Source organism: Carcharhinus amblyrhynchos, chromosome 5, assembly GCF_965287045.1.
Source record: "Carcharhinus amblyrhynchos chromosome 5, sCarAmb.v2.hapA, whole genome shotgun sequence".
Classification (NCBI taxonomy): Eukaryota; Metazoa; Chordata; class Chondrichthyes; order Carcharhiniformes; family Carcharhinidae; genus Carcharhinus; species Carcharhinus amblyrhynchos.
In genome coordinates, this window is record NC_137328.1 from 3,471,906 (window position 1) to 3,497,404 (window position 25,499).

General features: G+C 43.7%; 1 protein-coding gene across 1 annotated transcript in view; it reads left to right on the forward strand.

The window, feature by feature from the left end:
• Positions 1-25,499, forward strand: part of megf10 (multiple EGF-like-domains 10) — a 153,193-nt gene that overhangs the window by 27,326 nt on the left and 100,368 nt on the right. The window contains exons 2-4 of the mRNA XM_080188349.1: positions 11,900-12,033; positions 14,410-14,511; positions 16,260-16,360. Of these exons, the coding sequence (XP_080044475.1) occupies positions 11,918-12,033; positions 14,410-14,511; positions 16,260-16,360 (319 nt within the window). The 5' untranslated portion in view covers positions 11,900-11,917. The remainder of the gene's footprint in view (positions 1-11,899; positions 12,034-14,409; positions 14,512-16,259; positions 16,361-25,499) is intronic.

A 25,499-nucleotide genomic window follows, 5' to 3' on the forward strand; every position in this document is an offset into this window, starting at 1 on the left:
AAAACCAATCTGATTCACTAATTCTTACCATCCTTACTTGGTCTTAAGCAACCTCAGTTCAAGAGCCCGAATAATGTCAGCTCGAAGCCTTGATAGTGTCCGGGGGTATGTTGGGAGGAGGACACCAGTGCCAAGGGGAGTACTGAGGTGATGAGGCAGCTTTTAAAAATGGCACCCAGATTAATTAGTGTCTAAATTTAATGCAGAACCAGGGGTAAGTTTTTCACTCAGAGGGTGGTGAGTGAATGGAATCGGCTGCCGTCGGTGGTGGTGGAGACGAACTCATTGGGGTCTTTTAAGGGACTTCTGGATGAATACATGGGATTTAATGGGATTGAGGGTTATAGATAGCCTGGTAGGTAGGGATATGATCGGCGCAACTTGTGGGCCTAAGGGCCGGTTTGTGCTGTAGTGTTCTATGTTCTAGTTTAATCCCATGCAGCCTGGACATTCTCTCTTCCACCTTCTTCCATCGCGAAAAAAATGCAAAAGTCTGAGGTCACGTACCAACTGACTCAAGAACAGCTTCTTCCCTGCTGCTAGATTTTTGAATGGATCTACCTCACACTAAGTTGATCTTTCTCTACACCTGAGCTATCATTATTAATGATAATGGTTATCAATGAGACTGTAACACTACATTCTGCACTCTCTCCTTTCCTTCTCTATGAATGGTATGCTTTGTCTATATAGCGTGTAAGAAACAATACTTTTCACTGTATACTAATACGTGACAATAATAAATCAACTCAAATCAAATCAAATTGATGCTGGTTGTGTGATTCAGAGGCTTATGATGCATCATAGGACCTGTGACTTGAATTCCTTCTTTTCAAAGTGCTGCATTATATGGTGGGGAAAGGCACCATTGCCATCAGCTGCTTCAACGCCACGATTCTCCCCCCGACAGGGGCCTTTGCCGAAACCCCTGACCTGTGTTGGCCTTTGTTAATTCTTTGTTTGGGTTTGAGATATGGGTGGGAGCAATAGCGTGCCCGGTCGGTTTGGAACAGTATCGATCTTCAACCAGGTGGACCAACTGGTTTGATCCACTTCACCTGGGATAAAGACATAGAGAAAAGGACAAACGTGCACTTCTACAGTACAACCTCAGGAAGTTCCAAAATACTTTACAGCCAATGTAATATCTTTGAACTGTAGTCACTATGGGAACACAGAAAACACAGCAGCCAGTTTACACATAACAAGCTCCTACAAACAAGTCAGGAGCAGATAATCTGTTTGCAGTGATGTTGATTGAGGAATAAATATTGATCCACGACGCAGAACTTCCTTGCTCTGCTTAAAATGTTGGGTGTGGGATCTTTCGTATCCACTTGAGAGGACAATTAGGGTTTCAGTTTAGTATCTCATGCAGAGAACCACTTTGCCAACAGTGCGGAATTCTCTCAGTGCTGCACTATGATTGCTAGCTGAGATATCTCTGGCGTGGGGCTTTTAAAAATTCATTCACGCAATGTGGGCGTTGCTGGCTGGGCCAGATTTGTTGCCCGAACCTAAATTGACCTTGTACTTAGTGGCTTGTTTGGCCGTTCCAGAGGGCATTTAAGAATCAACCACATTGCTGTGGCTCTGGAGTCACATGTAGACCAGACCAGATAAGGACAGCAGATTTCCTTCCCTAAAGGACATTATTGAACTAGACATGTTTTTCCAATAATCGACAATGGTTTCATGGTCATCTGTAGACTTTAAACCCAAAATTTTTATTGAAGTCAGACCTGACTCAGAGGCAAGAGTGCTGCCCATTGAGTCATGGCTGATAAGGCTAATCTTATGTGGGTATCGATGTAGTTTCTGCTACTGAATAAACCTAAATACAGTACTCCGCAGCTATAGCAACCAAAGTAAAGTTAATTTAAATGCTATCTCTGTACAACTCATTTAAATGCTTAAATTTATGTTGTATATACACCAAAATTATCTTTAATAAAATCTACTTGAGTGAATTAATTACTGCTCTGTTCTAATGTCTGCCAGTTATAAATAGAAAATTGCTTTGTCAGCTAAATATGGAAACCTTAAAAACAAACCACATGCTCGGATGTTGTCTGTGTTGAGCTATTTAATTATCTGACACAAATTTACAGTTTGAAGGCTATGGGAATGAGTGTGTTCTGACTGCAATGCAGCATCAATGATATTAACTAGAAAAGTTCTGACTATAGTCTGATTTTAACATTGCAATTTTAGAAGTCGGTGGTGATATTTGATGAGATGTCTGTGTAGTAATTGAGATGAAGTATGAAGTCTATTGCCTTCCAGACACATCCACATCAGAAGCTCATAAAAGAATGAATAGAACTGTTGCGAGCTCTAATTTAAAATAGCTTATTGAGTATGTAGATATAAAGAGTGTATATAAAAGTTGGAAAATTATGTTACAGTTATATAAAATGTTGGTTCGGCCACATTTGGAATACTGTGTCCAATTCTGATCACCACACTACCAGAAGGATGTGGAGGCTTTGGAGAGACTGCAGAAAAGGTTTACCAGGATGTTGCCTGGTACGGAGGACATTAGCTATGAGGAGAGGTTGAATAATGTGGAATTGTTGTCCCTGGAAAGATGGAGGCTAGGGGCCACCTGATAGAAGCTTACAAATTATGAGGGATATAGATAGGGTGAACAGTTGGAAGCTTTCTCCCAAGGCAGAAATGACAATTGCAAGGGGGAACAAGTTTGAGGTAAGGACGGAAAATTTCAATGGAGATGTGCTGGGGAAGTTTTTTTACTCAGAGGGTGGTGGGGACCTGAAATGCGCTGCCAAGTGAGGTGGTTGAGACAGATATGTTAGCAACATTTTAAGATTTATCTGGATAGGCACATGAACTGCTGGGGAATAGAAGGTTACAGGTGATTGGTCTAGATAGGACAACATGATCAGCGCAAGCTTGGTGGGCCGAAGGGCCTGTTCCTGTGCTGCACTGCACTTTGTTCTTTTTTTGTTTATATGGATGCCAATCCCAACATTTGGCCAGGAGCCTCCAAGAATTGAATGTCAATCTCCTGGACACTGATGTATACAACCCTGGAGAAAAAAATCATCAGGTTATTGAAAAAGACAATTTCTTTCATTTTCTTTGAACATTCCTCTTTGCCAGATGTAATAATATTGAAAATGAAGAGCAAAAGGCTGTTTTGCTGACTGTCAAGTCATCATCCAATTGGGTAATGAGTTTTTTGTTTGATGTATGAAGGTAGTGCGTCACAAGGAAAGGTGTGTTGGGTGACTAATGGCAGGAGTGCGGGGCAGTCATACGCTGGAACTGCCAGGAATATATTTGCAATTGGACTTACAAGAACATTTCCTTGAACTGTCTTTGCTCTTTGAGGTAAATGGAATTAAGAACAATCAAATAACGTTAAAATATTACAAGTTTTCTGCATATGAACTTATACAGGCTTTAAGTCAACCGTCCCACTCAAAATCCAAAATGGTTAATTCTTCAGCCTCAGGAGATGAGGAGGTTAAATCTTCATTGATATCCTGTCTGGTTCTTATCTGGTCTGTCTCCAAGCTGTCTAGTGGAGCTTCCTTCCTTCACTTTCGAACGGCTGCTCTGGTACTATTCTTAACCAAGTACAAGTTTCCATTCTTCCTGTCCAGGAGTTACATAGACCAGTGCTACCAAATCACATGGAAGCTCAGAGTCTCCTGATCCATAACCTCACAGATCATCTGTATAACACATCATTCCTTTTCAACAGCTCTTCCTGAACAATCATCTTCACAACTTCTTGCAAACAAATTCAGATCCTTTAGCAGGCAATAAATCCCAGGTTTCAGTTAATACTTTAGTTTCCTTTCAAGCTCATATTGCAAAATCCAAGAATCTTTCAGTTGGGGAAAGAAAAGGAATTCTTGAACTAGTTTTTATCTCTACTGCCCCAACACATTCCTGAACTCTCAGCTACATTATTTGCTAGGGGAAAGAGTAGATGTGTGTGTAAGACACGAGACGCTGTCATCAAACACACTCAGGTCATGTTAGACACAACTAGATGCAGACTAAAATCCTGCAATCTGGTAGCGTTTACAGTGTCAATGAAGCTAAACTTCAGCAGCACAGTCTCTGCTTCATTTTACATTCTATAGAATGCTTGGACAGAAACAGATTCTTTGACCCAGCTGGTTTATCCTTTGCACAAGCACCCCTCCCGCCCCCAACTCCCTCTTTATCTTAACCGATCAGCATCTCCTTCTATCTTTCCTCTCCATAGTGTTCATGATATGCAAAGTTGTTATCATCACACTGACAACATTGATTAAATTGATACCCAAAATGAATTTGGAGAGGCCACTTACAATGCCAGGAGAAGAAGATTTTCCAAAACGCAAATCTACAGAAATGTGAATAAAGCAAATTGTGTTGTCTCTGATTCCTGGTTTCACCACTCTTTGGCTGCCAAAATGTCCCCTCATCTCTGACCTAAATGGTCTACCCTGAATCCTCAGACTGTGACCCCTGGTTCTGGACTCCCCACCATTGGGAACATCCTCCCTGCGTCTATCCTGTCTAGTCCTGTTAAAAATTTATAAGTCTCTTCGAGATCCCCCTCATTTGTCTGAACTCCAGCGAAAACAATCCTAACCTAGTCAATCTTTCCTTATACATCAGACCCGCCATCCCTGGAATCAGCCTGGGAAACCTTCGCTGCACTTCTTCGAGAGCAAGAACATCCTTTCTCAGAAAAGGAGACCAAAACTGCACACAATACTCACCAAGGCCCTGTATAAATGCAACAACACATCCCTGCTCCTGTACTCAAAACCTTTCAGATGCAGTCACTCGAGTAGCCCTTACACCGATGTTCATCATCTTTTCTGGTTGCTCTCCATTCTACTGTGACATGAGGGTCAGTAGAGGTCAGTGATTTAAAATCACCGGCGCAACATCTAGAAGGGAGATGTGAAAAATGAGATCAAGAATCTGGTGAACTGGCACGACAACAATAATGTCTCCCTCAATGTCAACAAAACGAAGGAAATTGTCATTGACGTCAGGAAGCGAAAAGGAGAACATGCCTCTGTCTACATCAAGAGGGAAGAAGTAGAAAAGGTTGAGAGCTTCAAGTTTTTAGGTGTCCAGATCACCAAAAACATTGTCCTGGCTCCCCCCTGCTGACACTACAGTTAAGAAAGCCCACTAACGTCTCTGCTTTCTCAGAAGACTGAAGAAATTTGGCATGTCAACTACGACTCTCATCAACTTTTACAGCTGCACCATAGAAAGCATTCTTTCTGGTTGTATCACAGCTTGGTATGGGCTCCTGCTCTGCCCAAGACCGCAAGGAACTACAAAAGGTCATGAATGTAGCTCAATCCATCACGCAACCTCTCATCCATTGACTCTGTCTACACTTCCCGCTGCCTTAGCAAAGCTGCCAGCATAATTAAGGACCCCGTGCAACCCATACATTCTCTCTTCCACCTTCTTCCGTTAGGAAAAAATACAAAAGTCTGAGGTTATGTACCAAGCAACACAAGAACAGCTTCTTCCTTGCTGCCATCAGACTTTTGAATGAACTTACCTTGTATTAAGTTGATCTTTCTCTACACCCTGGCTATAACTGTAACACTACATTCTGCACTCTCTCCTTTCCTTCTCTATGAATGGTATGCTTTCTCTGTATAGCAGACCAGAAACAATACTTATCACTGTATGTTAGTACATGTGACAATAATAAGTCAAATCACATCAGATCAAAAAGAAATTGTCTTCACTCAGAGAGTTGCAGGGATCGGGATTTAACCTTCCTGATAAAGTGATGAAAGCTGATTCCATAAATAATTTTGGAAAAGTTGGACAGGTACTTCAGGATGAGGAAATCACTGGACGAGTTTTGGGCATGAAGTGGCAATGTGGATTTAAGCACAATTGCCAGTGTCAACTGCAGATATGATGGGCTGAATGGCCTCCTTCCGTGCTTCTATGTTTGGAGTATTGCGATCAGTTTTGGGCACCTTATTTAAGGAAGAATGTTAAAACCCGAAAGACAGTGCAAAGGAGATTCATTAGAATGATATTAGGAATGAAGAATTTTAGATACAAGGAAAGATTTGAGAAATTGGACTTATTCTCCTTGGAGCAGAGAAGATTAGGAGGTGATTTTATTGAGGTGTTCGCAATTCTGAACAATTTTAACAGGGTAAGGAAGGATATTCTGCTTCCACCAGTTGGCATGTCAGTGACGAGGTGTAACGATTTCAAGACAGTCAACAAGACAGCCAGGAGGGACACGAGGATAAACTTCTTCACTCGGAGATTTGTTGGGATTTGGAATGCGCTGCCTGGGAGAGGGGTGGAGGTGGATTTGATGGGAGGTTCCAAAAGAAAGCTGCATGCATATTTGGAAGTGATTAATTTGAAAGGCAACGGAGATGGGGTTGGAGAGTGGGATTAGTTGGGTCGCTCTTTCAGGAGCCGGTGCAGACGTGATGGGCTGAATGGCCTCCCTCTGGGCCATAAAATTCTAAGCTTCTACAACGTTGTTAATCCTTGTTATTGATGGGAAATGATGTGCAAAGAGCTTGAAGGAAGTCCAACATTACATTTGAAACAGAAGGTCATGGTAATAATGTGACGAAGAGTTAAAACTACATGTCTGCGTAATTCTTTAATCGTAAAACATTCCCCAAAATAACCTCAATGAATAAAAACTTAATTACTGAGATGTTGTGGAATTCTCGTGGTCTGAAAACTAAATTCAGGGAGATTAGAAGGCATTGAATGGTTCTGGTAACCTGATTTTGATTGTGTTTTAATTAAGTAAGCTGGCTTTTGCTGCAAAATTGTTGGCATTTCTGCAAATAATTTGAATTTAATGTGGAAAATGGGCTGTAACTCGAGGGAGAAAATAAAAACCAAGTCTTTTGAAATTGAATATTTTTAGTAAGGCTGTGCAAACCTCCCAAAGTTTCTAGTTCAATTTATATCGGGTGTAGCAGGAAAGGGCCATTCTCTATGTTTTTAGGGCTTTTGGTTCACCTCTCACGTTTGATCATGAGTCTTTTCCAGCTAGTGTTCATGGAAGCCAATATTACAGCTGCAAAATGTCAGGACAGCAGTCCCAGCTGCTGCTATCACTGCTATTGCGAACTGCCTGTTCTGTGGAGAAGATGTACAAATGTTCAATCAATATTTGAACACGAGGCCCCTCAAAGCCACTAAGGGCATGTTAATTGTTCCTGGCCTTAACTGCTTAAACCTGGTGGGAATATCTTCAAAATGTTATTGAGGATGGGGGGGTAGGGTGAGGGGTTGTGGGGGGAGTGGGGAGGGGATTCTTGAACATTTCAAAACTGAGATTGATAGACCTTTTTTCTTCAAGAACATGAGCGGTTTGGAACCAAGGTGGCCCAAAAGTGCTCAGATGCAGATCAGCCACGAATGGCAGAAGTGGCTTGAGGGGCTGAATGGCCTCCTCCTGTTTCTATGTCTTGCTTCATGGTGTAAGAGCCTGTTATCGTGAGGGGCAATGTACTGGAGAGAATCTGCTGAAGTTTCTGTAGCAGTATAACCTGCAACCTTCCTCCCAGTGAATGAAAACTCATCCTCACTGTTTCTTGTTATGAAAGATGCCCACATGGGCAGCACAGTGATTAGCACCGCTGTCTCACAGTGCCAGGGACCCGGGTTCAATTCCCAGCTTGGGTCATTGTCTGTGTGGAGCCTGCACGTTCTCCCTGTGTCTGCGTGGGTTTTCTCTGGTTGCTCTGGTTTCCTCCCGCAATCTGAAAGACATGCTGGTTGGCCAAGCTAAATTCTCCCTCAGTGTACCCAAACAGGTGCCAAAGTGTGGTGTCTAGGGGATTTTCACAGTAACTTCATTGCAATGTTAATGGAAGCCTACTTGTGACATTAATAAAGAAACTTTTTAAAAACACAGTATCAGAGCGATCATTCCTTCCTGTGATGTACTCACTGCACCATACACACTTTCAGTGAAACTTCTATGGCATGTCCACGTTCGTGGGAACATGCACCTGTAAATTGGCTGCCATACTTCCCTCATTGCAACAAATACTTCATTGGCTGTAAAGGACTTTGGGAATGCCCAGAGGATATGAAAGGCGTTATAGAAATGCAAGACAACTGCCTGTATGTCTGATATTTAACTCAGAATATGAAACTAGTGTAGATGAGTCGGTAAGATTTGGGAGTTGGAGGCCTTTAATCTTGAGAATAATAACTCCCCAAAGAGCACTAGCTTCACTAGTAGGAAGTCTCACAACACCAGGTTAAAGTCCAACAGGTTTATTTGATAACAAAAGCCACAAGCTTTCGGAGCACTTACTGCTCCTTCGTCAGGTGAGTGGGAGTGCAGCATCTCCATATCATGAACTTCACTAACCACGGGAACTTCTTACATGACTATCCCCATAACTCTCCTTTGTCTGTCACGCTATGGGAGTGTCAGCCCGGGATCCCTTATTTCCAGCCAGGCTGGTCAAGTGAAAACAAAGTACAAAATTTAGCAAATGGTGGAGATGAATTTGAATTTATGTAGTGCCGATAACCGTGATAGAGCTTCGCAAAGTGTTATCAAACCACAATTGACATTGCTTCACATGGAGATATTAGGACAAGCGCCTCGTCAAAGACAGAGATTTTAAGGATCGGATGTAAAGAGTAAAGAGAAGAAGACAGGCGGAGAGGGAGGGAATTCCAGGGCTTGAGGTTTTGACAGCTTATGGCATGACTGCCAGTGATGGAGTATTGGATAGCAGGGATGTGCAAGGGGCCAGTGCTGGAGGAGCAGAGAGATGTAGAGCTGGAGAAGGTTACAGGGGTATGTATCAGTGAAACTGAATGTTAGTGAGATGTGATATGGTGTGCATCTAGTTACATTCTACAAGCTATGTCCTCAAATCACCAGATGGTAGATATGGCAGATTTGCCCATCTGTAAAAACCGCTCGACTTAAAAAAAATAGAATATATGTGCAAAGGTATTTTATAAAACAGGGGCATTTTTAATTTATAATTGCAGGAAAGGCAACTTTGTTTGTTGTATAAGTTGACAATCTTAGGCTAAAGGGACGGTCCTTTAAAACAAGGATGAGGAGGAATTTCTTCAGCCAGAGAGTGGTGCATCTGTGGAACTCTTTGCCGCAGAAGACTGTGGAGGCCGGGTCATTGAATGTCTTTAAGACAGAGATAGATAGCTTCTTGATTAATAAGGGGATCAGGGGTTATGGGGAAAAGGCAGGAGAATGGGGATAAGAAAAATATCAGCCATGATTGAATGGTGGAGCAGACTCGATGAGCCGAGTGGCCTCATTCTGCTCCTACCTCTTACGGTCTAATCCTTTGATCAACTAATACCGTGGGTTTATAAAGCAACTTCTTAAAGGATGAAAGCAAATTACTGCGGATGCTGGAATCTGAAACCAAAAGAGAAAATGCTGGAAAATCTCAGCAGGTCTGGCAGCATCTGTAAGGAGAGAAAAGAGCTGACGTTTCGAGTCCAGGTGACCTTTTGTCAAAGCAATGTAATTATCCTTTTTTCAAACAGGAAGCAATCCTTTCAGATTTCTGGAAAACATCACATGTTATGAGAGAGATAAAAAGAGTTTATTTTACAAGAAATTAACATGATAACACAATCTAGTGCTTTTTAAACCTCAAGAGTGTTACTTTTGTCATTCCAAATGCGTGTCCACATCAAGTGTTTTGGAGGGAATGTGGAAGAGTGAAATTACAATGTTAAAAGAATGTTTACTTGGGTTGTGTACGTTATTAATTTTTTGTCAAGGAAAATCCTGTTTTTGAAAAGGAAGAGGATGGGGTTGGTTCTGGGATCGAGGGGAGACTTCATCGTGGCTTTGTACCACATAGAGGCTGCTGCCATGCTGATAAGGTGCAGGCCATTTTAGGTTGCTAATCATTTCTTGCCAAGGACTGAACTGGGAGGGGATCAGTCTGTGGCACTGGGTACCACCAAGCACACTCACTGTTAGCACTTCCAGCTGGATTTCCCGGAGATAATCGACACGGGGAATTCTGGCATCAGGCCTTCTGCCATCCATTCCATCCTCTCCCTTTGTGCATTAGTGACCTTTTGGACAAGGACTGGCTTTCTGCCCCACCGGGCTAGATGGAGACGTATGAGGCAAGGTTTAGACCTAATGGAAATATGACAATGTGTTTGTGAAATAAGTTCAGGGAATGTTGAGATATGTCAGGAGTTACCCTGCTCCACTGGTTGCATTTACACAAATAATGTCTCATCCCCCAACTTCTCATTATTTTTAAGAATTGTTGGATTTGTGCAATATCTCATTAAACCTGTCACATAAAGTTAGGATTGGTAATTAACAGTGCAAATGCCTGAGAGATTGGACAAACTTGGTTTCTTTACACTTGAATGTCAGAGGCCGAGGGGTGACTTGATAGAAGTTTACAAAACCATAAGAGGCATAAATAGTCGGAACTTTATTCCCAGGGTAAAAATGTCAATTACTAGGGGACGTGGGTTTAAGGTAAAACGGGCAAAGTTTAAAGGAGATATGAGAGGCAAATTTTTTACACAGAGGGTGGAAAGTGCCTGGAATGGGCTACCAGAGGATGAGGTAGAAGCAAATACAATAGCAATGTTTAAGGGCATCTTGGCAGATACATGAATAGACAGGGAATAGAGGGATACAGACCGCATAGAGGCAAAATGTCTTTGGTTTAGAAAGGTGTCATGTGTCAGTGCAGATGTGGTGGACAAATTAGTCTGTTCCTGTACTAGACTGTTATTTGTTCTTGGTGTTGGGATAATTGTTAGTACAAAGCCAATCCATCTCCATTGCCTAGAGACAGAACAATTTAAACTGCAGAGTCTCATTCCTTCACGAAATGAATTGATGGAGCTTTAAAAAATGTAAAAGTTTAGAAGTTTATGGGCGAAATCTTACCAAAAGATTGTTGTTCCCAGAGAGAAAACTGGCAGAGTCTCAACATACCGGCAAAGCTCGGGAGGACAGAGATCGGAGCACCACCTTTATAGGGCGTCCCAATCATAACAGGAATAAAACTATTCCCTAAGCCCATACAGAGCTCTTAGGGGCTCCCTTCCCTACCCCCAATTGGAGTCAACACTTCCCTATCCAACCCCACCCACCTTTGATCTTCAGCCCCTTCCCCCACCCCCTCCACATTCTGAGCTGTCACCCGCCTCCACTCCCCAACCCCCACTCCAACGCTATTACCGGCATCCCCAGCTCCTCTGTCCGATCCCAGCCACCACCAAAGTGAGAGGAGAGAGATACAAAAGGGTCCAGGGAGGCAATCTTTTCACACACAGGGTGGTGAGTGTCTAGAACAAGCTGCCAGAGGTAGTAGTAGAGGGGGGTACAATTTTGTTTTTTAAAAAGCATTTAGATATTTACATGGGTAAGATGGGTATAGAAGGATATGGACAAATGCGGGCAATTGGGACTAGCTTAGGGGTTTAAAAAAAAAGAGTGGCATGGACAAGTTGGGCCAAAGGGCTTGTTTCCATGCTGTAAACCTCTGTGATTCTATGACACCACAACTAAATGAATTCCACTCCTATCCCAATCTCTCTTTCACTCCTCCCTTTTCTCTTTCTGGACCTGAATTGACTTGAATTTACCCAATTTCCTTTCTTGTCATGAGTTGAAGGGTAACCACAGCCAGATGCCTACCCCTTGCAATACATGTGCTAATGTATCCAGTTCCTGATCTAAATTGTGAGCAGCTCATTGCTGCCAGGAGGATGGCATTAGTGTGGAAGGAGAAACGATATTTAGCCCAGGTTATTCTGTATCTACTACACTGTAATCACATGCTCTTGATATGTTCTGATTCTTGAGATGTTTGTACTACATAATAAATGGATGAACCATTTTCTTCAAAAACAGGTCTTGACTTCTGAGAGGATGATTCCTTTTCCACAATTCCGTGTTTTCCTCATCATCATCCTTCCATACAGCCTTTGGCACAACGTGCAAACATTAAACCTCGAGGATCCAAATGTGTGCAGTCACTGGGAGAGGTGAGTCTACATCAAGCCCTGTGTGAAATGCTTTTAATTGACTAAGTCATTAATATAATGATTGTATCTGTTTGACTGAACATATTGGTCGTGTGTTATTGTTCCTTGTTTGTGTGTGTGTACTTAAGTATCAAGCTGTATCTTAAAAATGCTAAAGTGAGTCACAACGGTCTGTTCCAAAATACATTGAAAATGTACATTTCAGGCTCCCACTATGGCAATGTAATACCAGCCACACCTACTAATGGTACTTGAATAAGCATATTATAGAATCATAGAATCCATACAGTGCAGCAGGAGACCATGTGGCCCATCGATCCTGCACCAACAACAATGGAAAGGCAGTGGTGTAGTGGTATTGTCATTGGACTGTAATCCAGAGACCCAGCGTAATGTTCTGCGGACCCAAGTTCAAATCCCACCACGGGAGATGGTGACATTTGAATTCAATAAAAATCTGGAATTAAAGTCTACTGGTGACCATGAGATCATTGTCGATTGTCATAAAAACCCATCTGGGTCAATAATGCCCTTGAGGGAAGGAAATTTGTCATCCTTACATGGCCTGATCAACATGTGATTCTAGATTCACAGCAATGTTGTTAACTCTCAACTGCCCTTAGGGAGGGATGGGTTGTAAAAATGCAGGGCCAGCCAGCGATGCCCGCGTCCCATGAATGAATAAAAACAAAATCCCACACAGACCCTATCCTGTAATCCCACATATTTACCCTGTTAATCCCCCTTGATACTAAGGGGCAATTTATCATAGCCAATCCATCTAACCTGCACATCTTTGGAATGTGGGAGGAAACCGGTGCATCCAGAGGAAAACCCATACAGTTTAGTTTGAAACTCTGCACACATTATTAAAGTTCTGATTGCTTTGGGAAAGTTGCAACACTCTTGTTGAAAGGTAGCTTTGAGGTGGATATGTTATGTAGTTCTTAGCGATATGTTGTTAGACAAGGAAAATGAATTACAGCCTCATTTGAGTATTTGCCTATTGTTTCGCTGATACATGCAGTATTGCACACACACATTCCACTTTTCGTTGTGCTCTTTAACCCCCATCCAAGCACTTCCTGTCTTCCTCTAAAGGACTTTAATAAATCTGGTTAATTATGTTCCTCTATCTATTCCTAAAATGGTTTAGCACCTCCCCAACTCTGAAGCTATATCAGAGAGACAAGGGCACCAGGTAATGAGAATACCATCACCTTCAAGTTATCTCCGAGTCGCACAGCTTTCTGACTTGGAAAGTCATCACCCCCGGGTCAAAATCCTGGGACTCGGGAGTCCAGAAGTGCTGCCTCCATAACACAGTCTGCAGTGGCTCAGGAAATCAGCTCGTTGCCATCTTCCCAAGGGCAAACAGGGATCACCAAAAAATGTGGCCTTACCGGTAATATTTGTGTTCCATGAATGATGTTTTTATAAAAGCTTAGTGATGGACTCCAAATCTGATTAACCAAGTCAAAAACCAAAGGAATCTGAAAATATGTACACATAATTATATAAAATTAATCAAAAATTCACATTATTTTTAAAAAAATCCAAGAGGATGTGGCTTCAGTGAAAAGACCATTACTAATATTCTTTGAGAAGGTGGTGGTGAGCCTGTGGTCCATGAGGTGCAGGTACGGTGCTATTAGGGAGAACGCTTAATGATTTTCGAATCACTACAGTGTAGAAAGAGGCCATCCGCTCCATCGTGTGTGCACCAACTCTCTGATGGAGCATCTTACCCAGGCTCATCTCCCCACATACTCACCATGGCCAATACCCCTAACCTAGACATCTTCAGACACTAAAAGGCAATTTAGAATGGCCAATCCACCTAACCTGCACATCTGAGAGGGGAAATCGGAACACCTGGAGGAAACCCACACAGGGAAAATGTGCAAACTCCACACAGACAGTCACCCAAGGCCAGGATCGAACCCAAGTCCCTGTGATGCCAAATGCTAACCGCTGCGCCACTGGGCCACCCACCATTGACCCAGCAATGGTGAAGGAACGGTGACATAGTTACAATTTAGGATGGTGTACGGCTTAGAGGAGAGTTTGTAGGTGGTTGTATTCCCATGTGTCTGCTACCCTGTCAATCTAGAGGTAGAGATATATCTATCTACTGATTTATTGACACATCAGAGAACAATAGAATATTTGTTTTGTATAGAAATGTAGAAAATCCCAAATGTTGGCATATATTCTTGAACAACAATATATTCTGAGTCACTTAAAAGGAGTGTTGAAATATTTATGGGTAGGCATACGTAAAGATTACGATGGAGCATTTGAAGAGTTTGGAATTGTATCAATAAATATGAATTGACCATTATACTGCAAGTATTTCTCTGTTTTCCTTCCAAGCTATTCGGTAACTGTGCAGGAATCCTTTGCTCACCCCTACGATCAAATCTACTACACCAGCTGCACTGATATTCTGAATTGGTTCAAATGCACAAGGCACAGGTAAGAGACTGTTAGCACCTCGAGGTAGTCACTTCTTGTGAAAGCAACATGGCAGCAATTAAGGATCGTGTTTAAAATTTACCTTGATAGTGACATCTTTATCTCTGCAATGGGACATCACAAATTAAAGATTATCTTCGTTCACAGATATTGAGTGGAGTCTTGCCACTTCTTGGCAAAGTATCATCTCTGGTGGGAAAAGTGGAGAGTAGCCTGCCATCAGCAATGCTGGGTTTTCCCGTTGCATGGTTATATACTTAGCCCAATGAGGGGGTGGCAGGATAGGGTCTGATGGACACTGCCCCACCAACATCAGCTTTTAAAAGATCTGGGTGCCCTTTATTTAACACCCCTGGTCCCCCCCACCCACCCATGGAGCTAACACCCTCCACCCCCCCATGGAGCTCTATTTCCCCACCACCTCCATAGAGAACACCTCTCCACAATGCTTCCTGACATTGGCAATGCCAGGGTACTGCCCGACCATGATCTCCCCCTCCTCTCGCCTACGCCGCCTCTTGTTCTGAGTGCCAGCTGCACGTCACTGGGAACACGTCATGATTCATGCCAGATTGCCCTCACAATGAGGTGAATGGGCACATTGGGGAGGGGGTGGGGATGGGGAGGTGGTGGAGAGAGGGGGGGAGTGCAGGGAATGGGGGGAGGGTCTATCAGGCATGAAGGCCCTGATGTCAGGATTATTTTTGGGTCCCAATCTCATGGGTTTGACGCAAACACCGTCAACTTAGGAATGAAGAACGTAATAAATAGCCAATGGGTGCTCTCACCATCCAGGTAAGGACAACGGCTGCACTCGGGAAACAGGAAGGTCAATACAAATTAAAAATGACTAGACCATCTTCTTCACACAAAGGGTAGTGGAAATATGGAGTACTCTTCCTCTGAGAGGCACCAGGCATTGACTTCATATTTTTTAAGAACATAAGAAATAGGAGCAGGAGTAGGCCATCCAGCCCCTCGAGCCTGCCCCACCATTCAATAGGATCATGGCTGATCTGTCGTGGCTCAGTTCCACATTCCCGCCCTCTCCCCATAACCCTTAATCCCCTCGCTTATCAAAAACCCATCAACCCACGTCTTAAAAATATTTAGCGAGGCAGCCTCCACCACTTCAACGGGCAGAGAATTCCAGAGATTCACCACCCTTTGAGTGAAGAAGTTCTTCCTCAACTCCGTTCTAAACCGCCCCCCCCTTTATCTTGAGGCTGTGCCCCCTAGTCCTACTGTCCTTTCTGAGCGGGAAGAGTCTCTCCACCTCTATCCTATCCATCCCATTCATCATCTTATACGTCTCAATGAGATCTCCCCTCATTCTTCTAAACTCTAACGAGTACAAGCCTAGTTTATTCAGCCTCTCCTCATAGCTCAACCCCCTCAACTCCGGCATCAGCCTAGTAAACCTCCTCTGCACTCCCTCCAAGGCCAAAATATCCTTGCGTAAGAAGTCTCACAAAACCAGGTTAAATTCCAACAGGTTTATTTGGTAGCACGAGCTTTTGGAGTGCCGCTCCTTCAGCAGGTGCTCACCTGATGAAGGAACGGTGCTCCAAAAGCTTGTGCAACCAAATAAGCCTGTTGGACTTTAACCTGGTTTTGTGAGACTACTTACCGTGCCCACCCCAGTCCAATGCCGGCATCCCCACATCATATTTTTGTGTCATTTAAAGTACATTTTGATTGCTATTCACAAGTTCACAACCAAATATAAGGTTGCACTTGTCTTTCAGAATAAGTTATCGCACGGCCTACAGGCGTGGTGAGAAAACAATGTATCGTCGTCGTTCTCAGTGTTGTCCAGGGTTTTATGAAAGTGCAGAGATTTGTGTTCGTAAGTATTGCCTTCATTTGGAAGTATTTTGGGGCATGTTTTTGAGAGAGTTCTACCCTGTTCTTGCACCCCCTCTTTTTAGCCCTTCCAATATGTAATGCCAGAGGAGCCCAACACAATTTGACACAATCTACTTCATATTTATTTTGATGGCATCATATTCACATACAATTTGACATCAAATCTATGAATGATTTTGTACGGCAGCCAAATTATGTGCATCTTGGCAGATTTATTATTGCTCAGCATCACAAAATACCCACATTTAGGTTACTACTAAGCCATCAATTCATTTTGGGAATAATTGGTTTAGATGTATTTGTCATAATATTTTACCCTTATTAACATAAACATTTCCTGCGGGGAAGTATTTTATCTTATAAAAGCAATGCTATGGCTATTTCCTCAAATAGTTTCACTAAATACCATGGCTTAGTGGTTAGCCCTGAGCCAAGGGGTATCTTGAGTTCAAATTCCACTCCAGAAAGCTGAGAACATAATCTAGGCTGACACTCCCACTGCAATACTGAAGGAGTGCTGCGCTTTTGGAAGTGCCGTCTTCTGGGATGCGTGGGGATCTTGACTATGCTGACTGCTTTTCCAAGCAAGTGGGAAGTGTAGATGGAGTCAATGGATGGGAGGCTGGTTTGCCTGATGGATTGGGTTACATTCACAACCCTTTGTAGTTGGACAGAGCAGGATCCATACCAGATATAACCAGAAAGATGCTTTCTAATGTGCATCTGTAAAAATTGCTGAGAGTTGTAGAGGACGTGCTGAATTTCCTTAGACTCCTGAGAAAGTAAAGGCACTGGTGGGCTTTGTTAACCAAAGCTTTGGTGTAGAGGGACCAGGACAGGTTGTTGGTGATCTGGACAGCTAGAGACTTGAAGCTCTTGACTATTTCCACTTCATCTCTGTTGATGTAGACAGGGGCATGTTCTTCACTATGCTTCCTGAAGTTGATGACTTCAGTTGTTAACTTGAAGGTGTGTTCTGTCTGCTCAGGTGGGTGTAAAAGATCCCACAGCCACTATTTTGAAGAGGAGCAGGGGAGATCTTCCTGCTATCCTGGGATAATATCTACCCCTCAACCAAAAGCCCAGAGACAGATTATCCGGGTCAGTATCACATTACAGTTTGTGGGATCTTGCTGTGTGCATATTGGCTGCCACACTTCCTACATTACCACAGCGACCACACTTCAAAAAGTACTTCACTGGTTGTAAATCACACTGAGACAATCTGAGGTTGCGAAAGGTATTGTGTAAGTGCAAGTTTGTCTTCTGGCAATAGTAAATTGTTTTGTGTCATTGTATAACCCATTGTTCTTGGGCGTTGCTTAATTATATAAATTTATATATTTAATTTAACTGTCAGGGGATGATGTGACCTATTCTATACAAAGAAGGTTTTGTTTAGTGTGTACGCAATTGATTTACGGAAAATAAAAAGGATTTAATAAATGCCCTTAGTCATTTTGTGCAGCAGCTAATTGGCAAGAACTGACTCTAACCAGCGAAGCAACATTTTAAATTATATTTATAAAATTGGATTCCTTTTGTGGCCAGGTTCCAATTAGGGTGAGAAAATTGGTAGCTGCTGAGAGATTGGATACTGTTGAACATGGTCTAGCTGGCGGTAAACTGCCGTAGAAAAACGAGTTACTTTAACAATTCGGACCATGCAATGCACAAATGAGCTGAAGTAAAAAGAGGGAAATGCATTTAAATAGCACCTTTCATGACCAATGGATGTCTCAAAGGACTTTATAACCAATGAAACACTTCCTAAAATGTATCCAACTGTTGTAATGTTAGAAACACGGCAATGTGCACAGAAATGTGATAATGACCAGATAATCTACTTTGGTGATATTAATTCAGGGATAAGTATTGATCAGGACACCAGGGAAATCTTCTCTGATCTTCATTGCATTAATGCTGAAGGATATTTTAAAATCCACCCAAGCGGGCAGGTGATTTAACACTTCATCTGGAAGACAGGACCTCTGGCAGTGCAGCACTCCTTCAGCACTGCACTGGAGTATCAGCCTCGACATTGTGATTAAGTGCGGGAGTGGGATTGGAACCCAGGACCTTGAAATTCCGACGAGAGCCCGCTCTGGCTGTGATCAAAACCCTTGATTCCCTTGTCGATCAAAACCCTCTACCCAACCTGCTCAATCGTTCCTCCGAAGGCAAACCCATCGTCTCAGGAATTGGTCTAGTGAACCTTCTCTAAGCTGCTTCCAGAGTAACTATATCTTTCCTTAAGGGGACCAAAACTATACAGTACTCCAGGCGTGGTTTCCCCAATGCCTGGTATAGTTGCACTTTGACTTCACTACTTGTATACCCCATCTCACTTGAAATAAAGGCAGACATTCTATTTGCCTTCCTGATCGTTTGCTGTCCCTGCATGCTAACCTTCTGTGATTCATATGCAAGGACATCCAGATCCCTCTGCACTGCGGCATTCTGAATGCTGCATAGATATTTTGCAACTGACGTGACAACACATGATTATCATAGGGCTGTTTGTAGGATCTTTCTGTACGCAAACTGATTGTCACATTTCCTACATTACAATAGTGACTGCATTTCAGGAAGTACCTTTGATTCGATTAACAAATGTCACACGTATCAGTCTACAGGAAAAAGTATTGTTTCTTGCATGCTATATAGGCAAAGCATACTGTTCCTAGAGAAGGAAAGGAGAGAAAATGCAGAATGTAGTGTTACAGTTATAGCTAGGTTGTAGAGAAAGATCAACTTAGCGCGAGGTAGGTCCCTTCAAAAGTCTGATGGCAGCAGGGAAGGAGCTGTTCTTGTGTTGGTTGGTACGTGACCTCAGACTTTTGTATCTTTTTCCTGATGGAAGAAGGTGAAAGAGAGAGTGTCTGGTGTGCATAGGGTCATTAATTATGCTGGCTGCTTTTCGGAGACAACGGGAAGTGTAGGCAGAGTCAATGAATGGGGGGCTGGTTTGTGTGATGATGGATTGGACTTTGTTCACAATCCTTTGTAGTTTCTTGTGGTCTTGGACAGCGCAGGAGCCCATACCAAGCTGTGATACATCCGGAAAGGATGCTTTCTATGGTGCTTCAGTGTCTGTCGAGGACTTTGACATGTCCATTGGGAAAGGTGCTATACACACGCAAGTATGTTAAAACTATCCTTTTGCATTTTGGAGGAAAAGTCAGTATTCTACATTTTTGCAAGAAGAGTAATACCGCACAAAGGTGTCTAATATTCCTCCCGTGATGGTTTTGCAGTTTTCTGCAGCAGTGTAGATTTTACATGGGTAAGATTCCATGTCATCACAAACGCAAGGTTGTCTGTTTAATCAGAGCTAAATCAATATGCATGCTGATTATTTTCTGTCAGACTTGACAACTGATTAATTAGAAAGGGAAGTGTTACTGAAGTTGAACTAGCAGCGAGTATCCCTAATCAATTCATTTCCCTACAGGTCTTTTGCAGATGCTGTTGCAGACATTGTGAAGGCTGGAATGGTGAATTGATTGAAAGCTCTGGCAAGGCCGCAGCTGGAGTATTGTGCGCAGGTTCAGGTCCCACGTTCTAGGGAGGCTATTGAGACGTTAGAAAGGGTCCCGCACCGGGATGCTGCCTGCTGCGAGGGGATACACATCAGACAAATGTTTGAACAAATAAGCCCGTTTTTCATTAAAACAGGCCGATTAGGAGTTGGATAAATACTTGAGAGTGACAAATATGTGGTGGGGGAGAGGATTGGCCATAATTGCGTGCGAACGGTAAAGAGCAGGGAGGAGGGGCTAATTGAGAAGCTCTTTCAAAGTGTTGGCACAGGCATGATGGGCTGAATGGCCATCTCCTGTGCTGTATCATTCTATGGTTGTGGATGAGGGTGGCGCGGTAGCACAGTGGTTAGCACTGCTGCCTTGCAGCGCCAGGGACCCGGGTTCAATTCCGGCCTCAGATCACTGTCTGTGTGGAGTCTGCACATTGTCCCCATGTCTGCGTGTCCAGGTGCTCTGGTTTCCTCCCACACTTCAAAGATGTGGGGGTTAGGTGGATTGGCCATGCTAAATTGCCTCTTCAGGGGAATTAGCAGGGTAAATATGTGGGGTTATGGGAATAGGGTCTGGGTGAGATTGTGGTCGGTGCAGACTCGATGGGCCAAATGGCCTCCTTCTGCACTGTAGGGATTCTATGATTCTATGATTTAAGGGAAACAACTGATATTTTGGTGGAAAGGGATGGTGTAGGTAGAAACGTGTTGGTTATGTTGATTGAGAGGTCACCATTGGAATGGATTTGAGAATGGAGTAGATGTTTTTACAAGAGGAGTTTCAGATTATGTGTTCACATTGAAGAATAGTTCAGAAAGATACTGGGGGCGATTCTCCCAACCCACTGGTCTAATTTCCCACTCCGAGAAAGTCTCCCAACGCTGGATTTGCGGTGGTTTAGCCCGATACTGGAAATCAGCGGGGAGGCACCAGAACAATTTAAATATCCAGTTTAATATAATTTATATATAATTAACAGGCTTGGGAGTGAGGTTTCTGGGCTCTTTAGAATATCTCTCCCCCTGCCAGGAGTGATTCACTCCAGCGGGGATTACAGTAGCTCCCCGCTAACGTGGAACTAGCGGCCTGACCCGCTGGAGTGAAGAGGGGGCAATCGGGGCCTGCAGAGGGTTGGTCAGTGGGGGTGGTGGTGCCCCTGGGCATTGACACCTTGGCAGTGCCAGCCTGTGCCCCCGTTGGGCATGGGACAGTGCCAAGGAGATGGGGCCTATTTGGGTGGGGCATATGGGGGTGAGACCTGGTGGGGGCGATCGGTGGGGATGAGGATCCCTTTGCCACTTTGCAGACAGAATTGGTGGGGGAAGGAGAGAGGCCAGCGATTTAGGCAGGCTGGGGTGGGGGGGGCGAGTCAGCCTGCTGGGTGGCCTTCCGCCTGCTGGGGTGGTCAGAAGGGGGGGGGGGTAACTGTCAGGGGGGAGGGGTGCAAGAGTGGGGGGCTGGAGCTCGGGGAAGTGGGTTTCAGGGCTGGGTCTGGGAATGGTCTGGGGGCAATGATTGGTCTATGGGGAGGTGAAGGGTTGGCATCGTGGGGGTTGCGGGGCTGGCCAGCGATTGGGAGGCTGGCAGTGCGGGGCCACTACACACACGCCGCTCTCTATGCTGACGCATTGGCATACTCACAGTGGTCCACTCAGCGTTACACTGCCGGCCTCTCGGGCTGGAATAGGTTCTAATGATATTCACACTAGTACACTCTGCAGTGCACAGAGTGTGGGAGACTCTTCTCTGAACTCCGACTGAGAAATCCAGCGTGATCTACCCTAGTTTTCATGCAAGAAAATTCCAGCCGCTGAGAAATGAACATGAGGGTTGGACAAGCACAGGAGAAGAGAGAAAAATGTGTGCATGGAGGGCAACGTACACTCATTGTGTGAACCTGTCTATTTTGTTGCAGTCATTTTAATAGTTAATTCCGATCTAAACAAGAACAATTTAATACAAAGGGTTAATGTTTATGACAGATTTTGAAAGAGTAAATAAGGAGAAACTGTGTCCATTGTTGGGAGGGTCGATAAACAGAGGGACACGTGTTTAAGGTCGGCAAAAGAGCCAGAGGGGAAGATGAAGAGAATTTTTGTTTGCAGTGAGTTGTTGTGACCTAGAATGAGCTGTCGAAAAGGGTGTTGAAAGCTGATTCACAAGTAACCATAAGACGTAGGAGCAGAATTAGGCCACTCAGCCCATCGAGTCTGCTCCGCCATTCAATCATGGCTGATACTTTTCCCATCCCCATTCTCCTGCTTTTTCCCCATAACCCCTGATCCCCTTATTAATCAAGAAACAATCTATCTCTGTCTTAAAGACACTCAATGACCCGGCCTTCACAGCCTTCTGCGGCAAAGAGTTCCACAGATTCACCACTCTCTGGGTGAAGAAATTCCCCCTCATCTCTTTTAAAGGATCGTCCCTTTAGCCTGAGGTTGTGCCCTCTGGTTCTAGCTTTTCTTACTAGTGGAAACGTGTCCACTCTATCCAGGCCTCGCAGTATCCTGTAAGTTTCAATAAGATCGCCCCCTCATCCTTCTAAACTCCAGAACTCCAATGAGTACAGACCCAGAGTCCTCGACCGTTTCTCATACAACAAACTCTACATTCCAGGGATCATTCTTGTGAACCTCCCCTGGATCCTTTCCAAGGCCAGCATATCCTTCCTTAGATACGGGGCCCATAACTGCTTACGATACTCCAAACGGGGTCTGACCAGAGCCTTATTCAGCTCGAAAGGGAATTTGATGACTACTTGAAAAGGGAAAATAGTGACCAAGGGAGTGGGACTAATTGGATAGTTCTTTCAAAGGGGCAGCACAGGCACAATGGGTCAATGGCCTCTGTCTGTGTTGAATCATACTATTGGTCCTCTTACGAATGATTAAAGATGCGTTGTAGCTTGAAGCTGCCCCAGGATACTTCTATTAAACTTTGCCAGTTAAGGGCTTTTGTCTTTTAGATGTTATGCTTGACACTTTATTGCACCGTGAAATTTGTGGAACATTGTACGCTTTGTTTTACTGTATACCCTGGTATGAAGATGATTAAAAATAACAGTACTTGCGCAAAGCGATTCTAACATGTGATACTGGCCGGCATAGCCCTTGAATTTTTCCCGTGGCCTCATGATTATAACTGGTAATTCATTCTCAATAATACTTTATTTAGTTACAATGGTTTTTATTGTGGTCGTATGAATAATAATTTGGGTTAAAAAGCTTTGAGTGCCTGGCCACTGTTTCTTCCCTGCTGCCCAGTTTCTGACCTTACTTCATACAGATGCAGAAAGTAGTGACCGTAGACAGTGATTGGAGTTTCTTATGTTCGGTTTCTGGTCATCCTTGTGCTTATTGTGCTCGTCCTCCTGTATAATCTTAGGGCTTAGCACACTGCAACTCATGCACCCTAAACTAACACGTCAGGAATACTTTCTGCATTGTTACCCATGCATAGAGGAATATCTTAGTCAGCGTTCCAATTATATTTTATTATTTTGCAAAATTATAAAGGATGTACAGTTCAGAAACAGGCTATTTGGCCCAGCTAGTCTGTACCATTGTCTCTGCTCCATCCCAGCCTCCGCCCACTATGTTTCATCTCCCCACAACAGCAGTGTACAACTTGAGGAAAATTAAGACTAAAAAATGAAATTGGGATAAAATGAAGAAAGGAGGTTAAAAACATTGAAACCGCTCACTGCAGAAGGAGGCCACTCGGCCCATTGAGTCTGCACTGACAACAATCCCACCTAGACCCTATCCCCATTCCCCATTAATCCCTTTCACCTAAGCATCTCAGGACACTAAGGGGCAATTTAGCATGGCCAATCCACCTAACCCGCACATCTTTGGACTGTGGGAGAAAACCAGAGCACTCAGAGGAAACCCGCGCAGAATCAGGAGAGAACGTGCAAACTCCGCACGGTCACCCAAGCCAGGAATCGAACCCAGATCCCTGGCGCTGTGAGGCAGCAGTGCTAACCACTGTGCCACCATGCCATCCCTAAAGGGGAATAATGAGTGCAGCTGCCTGAAGGGCTGTTTTGCTATGTGAATAAGTGTAGCAATGGGAAAAACAAATGTTTACCAGTGTGACTGGGAGGAAAGCAATGGTGTATAGAAGAGGTGACTTCAAGGTGGAGAGATAAGGGACTTGGAACTTGTACACTAAAAGCCAGGTCCACAGGGTGGATAACATCAAAGGAAAAGGATGATAAATCCATAGCACAATAACTGGAGAAAGGAACACAGTGGAAGCATCATAGCCATAGAGAGCAGGCTTACCTGAAAAAAGGTTATTGCTAAAAGGCTGCTGTTAAAAATCCAAAACCTGACCAGAGAAGATTATTCCTTCACTGAAACTGGAGATGGCTTCCTCAAACATGGATAATAACTATCTGTGGATTTAGCTCAGAGTGTTATATCATACTGGATGTTGTTTGGGAACAAGGGGTGTCTCAGGGTTCCAGGAATTGTAGGTAGCTGGGAATAAGGGAATATAGAGTGTGTGTGTGTGTGTGTGTGTGTGTGTGTGTGTGTGTGTGTGTGTGTGTGTGTGTGTGTGTGTGTGTGTGTGTGTGTCCTTCTTGTCACGTGTTTCCTTTCAATAAATATTCTTTATTAATTGATCACAAAACAATTGGACACAGAATCCCTACAGTGCAGAAAGAGGCCATTTGGCCCATCGAGTTTGCACTGAGTCTGATTGAGTATCTTACCCAGGCCCTCTATCCCGTCCAATCCCTGTAACCCTACACATTTACCATGGTTAATCTATATAACCTACACATCTTCAGACACTAAGGGGCAATTCAGCATGGCCAATCCACCTAACCTGCACACCTTTGGATTGTGGGAGGAAACCGGAGCACCCGGAGGAAATCCATGCAGACATGGGGAGAAAGTGCAAACTCCACACACAGGCGGTCACCCAAGGCTAGAATTGAACCCAGGTCCCTGGTGCTGTGAGGCAGCAGTGCTAACCACTATGTCATCCTATAAATTGGACTGTTTCCCCCTATTTGTAAACGTAGATATTTGTATATCTTTTCTCACAAATATACCAAGTTGAAAATATACACCACTAAGAACTGCTGTTCCAAGTCACCCTTTCGGGTTTTGTGCTACTTTCGTATTTAACATCAACGTGTTTCTAAACACAGCATGCCCTCTTTTCCATGACGTTTATCTAGCCTCTTTAATGCATTTCTGCTATTTAATTCAGCTGCTTGCTGCGTTTTTGAGTTCCACATTCTCCTCATAGAGTCCTGGAGTCATTTGTTGCACAGAGGTAGGCCATTCGGGCTATCAGGTCCTTGTTGGCTCCTCATGGAGCAATCCAATCAATCCCACTCCCCTGTCATATTCCCGTTCCCTGCAAGTTCTTCTCCTTCAAGTGCCATCCAATTCCTTGTTGAATTCGTTGACTGTTTCTGCTTCCAACACCCTCATAGGGTGAGTTCCAAATCATTATCACTCACTATATAAAATAAATCTTCTTCCTCACATTTTCCTGCCATCTCTTGCCCGAAACTTTAAATCTATCATCCCCTGGTCCTTGTACCATCGCTAAAGG